Source organism: Ostrinia furnacalis, unplaced genomic scaffold (assembly GCF_004193835.3).
Source record: "Ostrinia furnacalis isolate ACB-3 unplaced genomic scaffold, ASM419383v2 OfSCF1340, whole genome shotgun sequence".
NCBI classification, from domain to species: Eukaryota; Metazoa; Arthropoda; class Insecta; order Lepidoptera; family Crambidae; genus Ostrinia; species Ostrinia furnacalis.
The window spans coordinates 199,396-207,777 of record NW_021131579.1 but is presented as its reverse complement, the minus strand read 5'-3'; the positions used below and the strand labels follow the sequence as shown (position 1 = coordinate 207,777).

Below are 8,382 nucleotides of genomic sequence, written 5' to 3'. Positions count from 1 at the left end.
GCTTCTTCCATTGCCTTCTTTCCATATAGACTAAGAGCTATGAACGCCAGACCTACGTCATTTTATAAAAGCTGAAAGTTGGAACTGTCAAAACTATCTGGCTGATGAGGAAACAACTTCTAATCATTGCCCAAATACTACCACACCATAAAATCTGATTTTTAAGTATAGTATTTGGGCAATGATTAGAAGTTGTTTCCTCATCAGCCACATAGTTTTGACTGTTCCAACTCCTTGCCAGATAATCTTTTGAGGGTAGCTGTCAAAGCCACTATGACCCCCACCTTATAGCAAAATCGACAGCTAATTTACCATGTGAGTGTTAACGCCATCTATCGGCGTATCAGCGCACATAATACGTCTGAAGTTGTATACGAGCAAGGAGCCGGGAGGGGAGCGCGGGGCGGCCCGCGTCAACTTCACTCGATTACCAGCAAGAAAACACGAACGAACAACGGTTGTAAATTAATCTGAAAAGTAATCGAAATACACGAATTATTTCTTCAATCAGCGTTATTCATTCAATTAAACGTCGAAACATTGGTCCTACGAGTCGGACGGAGCCTTGGACTCAAGATATTGCACGGAAGTCGTTGCCCGGCGCGTATCCTGAAACTGAAGCCAAAGACGAGGAACCAGGCCAAGACACATCAATCGGATCAACGGTCAGGTGTTATCCTTCCTTTTCACGTCCCATCCTAATCGATTAGTGCTGAAACAGTGTTATTTTTCAAAATTCCAGCCGTTTGTGGTGTTCGTGACAACTGCAACGTCACAGCCTACTGTGCGCCGTAAGCGAATAAGGTGATCCTGCAAAAAACCGTACGTACTCTTTGCTTTCTAATTTCTTCCCATAATGAGCGATGAGGAATATGTTTCTGCAAATTCTAAGCTTAGAATTCCTAAAACATCTTCTAGGGAGGGTAGTCGGTCAGCCTCCAAAGAACGTTCTACTTCTTTAAAAACATCCGTTACAGACCTAAAAAGGCAAAGAGGAGTACTCAAAGCTCGATTAACGTCATTCGATAAATATATTTCAAAATTACAAAATATCGATTTGACAAAGCCTCAATTAATTGAATTAAAATTAAGAATTTCTCAATTGGAGTCTGTATTTGATGAATTTAATGCATTACAAAGTAAAATAGAGGAAATCTCTGATGAAAATGATCTTGTAAGTCTTATTGAATATCGAGAAAGTTTTGAGGAACAGTATTACGGGTGTATTTCTCTTGCTAAATCGATTTTGGAAGACAATAGTGATGATATTGTTACGAATAGCGGTAATTTATGCAAAAAAGGTCAGTCGATGCAAATTAAATTACCTGATATTAAATTACCCACCTTTGACGGTTCTTATGACAACTGGCTAGAATTCAAAAATTCCTATTGTACTATGATTCATTGCCGTACCGATTTAGATGCGATTCAAAAGTTCCATTATTTGCGGTCATCGCTTAGCGGTAGTGCACTTCAGGTCATAGGCGCATTGGAATTAACAGATGCAAATTATGTTCATGCGTGGGAACTATTAGTCAATAGATTCCAAAACGATCGTCTTTTGATACACAACCATGTAAAGTCGTTGTTTTCTTTGCCAAATATGAATAGGGAATCACCTTTACTTATTAGAAAACTAATTGACACTATTTTGCGTAATTTACGTGCCCTAGAATCATTAGGAGAACCCACCAAGTCATGGGACACTCTGATTATGTATTTAATCGTATGTAAACTCGATTCATCCACTGAACGTGAGTGGGAGAATCACAAGGGCGCGTTAATTACAAATAGTTCTAACCGTAAGTTGAAACTGGACGATTTGCTGACCTTTCTCAAGAACCGAGCTGATTTATTAGAAATGATAAACGTGAATAATAATAATAGCAATTCTAATAACAGCAACTTTAATAAATTCAATAATAGTAATAAACAGTCTCAAAATGTGAAATCTCCAGCAGTGCAAGCACATAGTTATAGTTATGTGGCTGCGAAATCGGAAAACAATAAATCAGCTAAACGTAATCGTGTTTGTGTATTATGTCGTGGGAATCACGCGTTATACATATGTAGTATGTTTTTAAATTTGTCTGTTGAGGATCGACATAAATTAGTCAATGATAACAACCTTTGTCCCAATTGTTTACGTCCAGGTCACTTGATTAAAGACTGTTTTTTCGGCCCTTGTCAGCAATGTAAACAAAAACATAACAGCTTACTACATAAAGATTCCCTCAACTGTGTTAATACGTCATCACATAATGCATCCAGTACGTCACAATTAAAATCAACTGTATTGCATTCATCATTGAATCAAACACAAAATACACCTCTGCCGGTGTTGACGCGACCAGTTCTATTATCTACAGCGCTAATCGAAGTACTGGACGATAATAATAAGCGACACACGGCACGAGCGCTCCTAGATAACGGGAGCCAACATTGTTTCGTTTCGGAAACATTTTGTAAACGAATTAAGTATACGAAGTTTTTACAGTCCACTGTTCGAATATCAGGTGTGGGACAATCGGTGTCACACTCTAATAAATTATGCGATTTGATTATTCACTCAAAGTTAAACGATTTTTCTACGAGCGTTCAATGTTTTGTTTTACCGCGTATCACGTCATTCTTACCGCCCGTGAGTATCGATGTTGAGACTATACGAATTCCAAACAACATCGAGCTCGCTGATCCTACTTATTATCTACCTTCGGAAGTCGATTTATTAATAGGTGCGGACTTATTTTGGGAAATTTTAAACGATAATAAAATACGATTAAAAAGTGGTCCGTACCTTCAAGATACGAAATTGGGCTGGTTGATTTCCGGACCAATTTATACGAATAAAATGCGTTGTAAACAAAACATTCAATGCAATTTTACACAAACTATCGATTTACAATTACGTCAATTTTGGGAATTGGAGGATAGTGGCCCTCGCGAAAATATACTTACCTGTGATGAACGTAAATGCGAGGAAATATTTAAAAATACGACAAAACGGGAAATAGATGGTAGGTTTTCAGTTCGAATACCTCTAAAGGAGTCAGCTGATTTGTTGGGTGACTCATATTCGGTTGCCTATAAACGATTTCTCTCTTTAGAACGGAAGTTAGAACGTATGCCTCAATATAAACGTATGTATGCGGATTTTATACGAGAATATAGGGATTTAGGTCACATGACAAAAATAAACGAGTACAGTGATCCACACTATTTTTTACCGCATCACGGCGTATTTCGCGAGAGTAGTACTACAACTAAATTAAGGGTAGTATTTGACGCCAGCTGCGCCACTACCTCTGATAAATCCTTAAACGATTTACAGTTTATCGGACCTAGGCTTCAAAACGATATTTTCTCGATTTTATTACGCTTTAGGCAATATTATTGGGTAGCAAGCGCGGACGTCGAGAAGATGTTTCGACAGACGCTCATTCATGAAGACCAGCGTAATTTACAGCTTATACTTTGGAGAGAAAGCTCTTCGGATCCGATAGACGTGTATAGGTTAAATACCGTGACGTATGGCACTGCGTCAGCGCCGTACCTTAGTATGCGATGCCTACAACAGGTAGCACAGGAATGCGACGATGAAAAAATATCGCGCATTATCAAAGAGGACTTTTACGTTGATGATCTAATTACAGGATGCGATGATCCTGCTGAATTGATAAATATTTGCGAAAAAATATCACAAATTTTAAGGCAATATTGTTACCCATTACGTAAATGGACATTTAACTGTGACGTAACCTCGACAAACTCGTCAAAAGAGTTGGCAATAGGCGAGCATACACAAACAAAAACACTCGGTTTAGGATGGCATAATAAAAATGACCTACTTCATTTTACGTCCGAGTTAGGTAAGAACTGCGATAACACTCAATTAACTAAACGAAAGATGTTGTCAATCATTTCTCAAATTTATGACCCTTTAGGTCTCCTAGGCCCTGTTGTCATAATTTCTAAGATCATTTTACAAAAGCTGTGGCTATGTAAAATCGACTGGGATGACCTAGTACCGAGTGACGTCACAGAAAAATTCCATAAATTCATAGATTCGATTCAAAAACATTTACACGACATTAAAATTCCACGATGTGTTAGGGCAGCTCACACTCATCGTACGGAACTACATATTTTTTCAGACGCATCACAAGATGCATACGGCGCTTGTGCATATATTCGTACAATAGATGAGAATTCAGTAGTCTCGCTTAATCTACTATGTGCAAAAAGTAAGGTTGCTCCCTTGAAAACGATCAGTATCCCAAAATTAGAACTTTGTGGTGCTTTAATTGGTGCGAGATTGTACAAAAAGATTGTTGAGTCACTTAGATTAAAATTCGATTCTGTTTGCTTTTGGACGGACTCAACAATCGTGATGGGGTGGTTACGTATGTCTCCACATTTATTAAAAACTTTTGTACAAAATCGAATAACAGAAGTAAACGAGTTGACAGGCGATTCACTGTGGTTGCATATAGACGGCGATAAAAACCCAGCCGATCTAGTGTCAAGGGGCCTTTACATCGATGCACTAAAGAACAATAACCTGTGGTGGCACGGGCCTACCTTTTTACATTGTGCAGACTGGTCAAGGGATACTCAAGCGATACCTATCCGTGAAGATCTACCAGAGTTAAAACTTAAAATAGTTAGTGCAGTTTGTACAAATGCAGATAGCTTATTCGACTTCAAAAGGTTTTCACAGTTTAATAGATTGAAGCGGACTGGAGCGTACCTACTGAGGTTCATTCACAATACACGCAATAAGCAGGCGCGACGCACCGGTCCCTTATCAGTCGCCGAGTTACACGATGCAGAAATTGTTGTGACACGCTGCGCGCAAGCCCAGATGTTTCCGACTGTATACAACAACTTATTAAACGAAATACCACTAACAAAATGTAAAGAAGCGAATGGTATTTTAAGTTTAAATGTATTTCTTGACGATAATAAATTAATTCGTGTGGGAGGTAGGTTATGCGATTCGTCCAGGTTTAATTATGATAAACGGCATCCTGCATTGTTGTGTAGCAAACATCATTTTACCGGTCTTTTATTTAAATACTATCATAAACATTTATTACACGCTGGACCCCAGCACCTATTGTGCACTATACGCGAAAGTTGGTGGCCGCTTTCTGGTAGGAATCTCGCTAGAAAAATAGTGCATGAATGCGTAAGGTGTTCACGCCTGAAAGGAAAAACTTTAACTCCAATAATGGGTAATTTACCTAAAGAACGTTTAGAGGCAGGTTTTCCTTTTATGTACACTGGCGTAGATTACGCGGGACCAGTTTTCATATTGAACCGCAAAGGTCGGGGGTCAAAATTAATAAAGGCTTACATTTGTTTATTCGTTTGTTTTACAACTAGATGCATTCATTTAGAATTAGTAAGTGGCTTATCCACTAATGATTATATTTTAGCGTTAAAGAGATTTATTTCAAGACGCGGAAAACCCGCAGAAATACACTCTGACAACGGAAAAAATTTCGTTGGAGCAGAAAAAGAGTTTCCATTATTAATTCAAGATAATATCGATAAAATTATAGATTTTACTGCCAACGATGGCATAAAATTTAAACATATTCCAGTATACGCTGCTCATTTTGGGGGACTTTGGGAGGCAGGAGTTCGATCATGCAAGCATCATCTTAGACGTATAGTAGGCAATGCTCACCTAACATATGAGGAATTTAGCACTGTTTTAGTACTAATTGAAGCCATCCTGAATTCCCGTCCTCTATCAGCTATGTCTACAGATCCTTCCGACCTCTTACCCTTAACTCCTGCCCACTTTCTCATCGGCCGACCGTTGACCGCTCCAGCCTGCGAAGACATCACCGAGGTGCCGAGCAGTCGCCTGGCACGCTACGACCGAGTCGAGCAACTACGGCAACATTTCTGGAGGCGCTGGTCGACAGAATACGTGGCGGAGCTTCAACTAAGAACAAAATGGAAAACGCAGAAGGACGACATAAAACTAGATAGTCTTGTCCTTATCAAAGACGATCATCAATCGCCTCTCAAGTGGTGCCTGGGGAGAATCATACGCGTCTTCCCTGGCAGAGACGGAGTTTCACGAGTCGCTGACATTCGCACCGCGACGGGGACAGTACAGCGGGCCTTTTCAAAGATCTGCCCACTACCACTGCCCACTGCAGCTGAATTGTCGACGCCTGCAATCTCGTCGACGCCTGCAATCTCGTCGACGCCAGCAATCTCGTCGACGCCTGCGATCTCGTCGAGGCCTGCGGTCTCGTGGACGCCTGCAGCATCATCGGGGAGCCCTTCGATGACACACGCATGACGATTCGATCATCATCATTTTGGAAGCTTGGAGCTTCCAAGGCCGGCGGCATGTTAACGCCATCTATCGGCGCATCAGCGCACATAATACGTCTGAAGTTGTATACGAGCAAGGAGCCGGGAGGGGAGCGCGGGGCGGCCCGCGTCAACTTCACTCGATTACCAGCAAGAAAACACGAACGAACAACGGTTGTAAATTAATCTGAAAAGTAATCGAAATACACGAATTATTTCTTCAATCAGCGTTATTCATTCAATTAAACGTCGAAACAGTGAGTACAACACTAAACAAAAGCTATCAATTTGCTAATCATAGTGGTGTTAAGTTTTAATATTGTCGCGGCTCGCTAGTCATTAGGAGGCGTAGTGATGTGACAGGTCGTACTTGAGAAACAAGTTGCAGTAACCGGTTAATGAAATAAAAGACCATGTCTGAAATGAAATAAAGTTTAATAGGTATAAACCTAATTTCTTTACAGTTTTTAAAATAAGTATAAACCGCTCAGCGAGACATGGAAAAGTCGATGCTTCGAAGATCGTTCGGAAGAAAACTAAAGCAGGTAAGTATATAATTGACAATGTAATTTAAAATATAGCCAGCTCATCCTGCCATACTCGTATTTGTCGGAGAACCGATGAATTCAGGAAGATGGCAGCGGCTGCTGGATGAAAAAGTAGAAGATCGTGCTTTCTAACGTTCTATGGGTGAGGTAATCCAGCAGTGGATTACCACCATAGACTGAATAAAGTGTTTTCATTTGTTTCAGGTAAGTTACATTTGACGATTCGCAGAAACATTGTAACAACAGATACAAAGTAAGTTTTTGAATCAAATCAAATAATGATTTGATTAAGTAAGTATTGATGTCACAGGTCAACTCAATTCAATAAACTCTAGTTTAACTTAACAAAACCGGCTATCTCTAGATGCATTACTTGACTTGAAGTACAAGCACTTACACATCACTAAATAACTATTATATTACAATAATGAATGTAAGGCGCGGTCCGAGCCCAAGGCACGGCGAATGTGGTCCATTAACTAAGCAATTGCGCATCTTATGGCGAACATGGTTTAAGTCCCACTTAATGTCGACACGGGAATAAAGAAACTAAAGGATGAAAAGAATGAATGCTTTAAACTTAAATATTGTAATGAAAATATTATCTTTAGATTTGTTCTTAGAATGTCGTGATGTGATGAAAATCACTTTTAACAGCAAGACCTCTAAAGTCAATTCAAAAGCAGTTTTTTTTATATCATTAACTGTATCTGATGATGATGAGACGATAACTATGAAACTTATAATAGACAATGCAATGATTTTAATAATAATCATCTTCAACCCGTTTGGGCAGCGTAGAGAATGTATGCCAAACAAATCCTCCATAATATATCTCTGGTAAATTGGAGAGGGTCGTGTTCCAATAGTGGATACTAAATAAATACATTCTTTCTATTTCTCTTATTGCGCACATAATTCTGCAGAATTTCAGCTTCCTATGTCTATTTTTCTTGTTCAATAACCATTTACCCATTGATCATTATCATCATTTCCATCATACTTATTTATTCAGGAATCATTATAGTAACAAATAAGTTAGGATTGCTTATTAAAATACCACACAAATGGGTGTGGTGAAATAAAATCACTATCTCTATTGATTAGTTATGAATATTACATTATAGGGAAATTGCACAGTTAAAAGTAAACGCTCATTAACTGCGAATGTGTTAGAAGTTGTTTTAAATTGCAAATATATTAGTGTTATGTAGGTAGTAGCAATTTCATAGACATCTTCAAGGTGCTTAGGTACTGATTGGATTTACACAATAGGTGTTTTAATGCATATTTATGTAAAGTTAACCAAAGTGGAGGTGGATTCAGTGCGCTCACAGCTATCAAAAGCAAAAATGTAAACAAGGGCTTCCAAACTACTTGACCATCTCTCTTAGACATAGGTCAGATAGCCAGTTCCTCTGTGGTTGAGAATTCCGGGTGAGCACTTTCCATCAGGTGAAATTAAGGTAAGAGCTTCCTCGTTGTGAATATAAAA

General features: G+C 39.0%; 1 protein-coding gene across 2 annotated transcripts; it reads left to right on the top strand.

The window, feature by feature from the left end:
- Positions 1–319: 319 nt before the first annotated feature.
- Positions 320–5,960, top strand: LOC114352352 (uncharacterized). Of its 2 annotated transcripts, none has more exons than XM_028303938.1 (2): positions 320–3,908; positions 3,958–5,960. In XM_028303938.1, exons 1-2 carry the CDS (start codon positions 857–859, stop codon positions 3,966–3,968), a joined length of 3,063 nt encoding a protein of 1,020 aa, XP_028159739.1. In that variant the 5' UTR covers positions 320–856; the 3' UTR covers positions 3,969–5,960. The 2 variants fall into 2 exon arrangements, with proteins under 2 accessions (XP_028159739.1, XP_028159740.1); XM_028303939.1 differs by having other exon boundaries at positions 320–3,916; positions 3,966–5,960.
- The last annotated feature ends 2,422 nt before the right edge of the window (positions 5,961–8,382 follow it).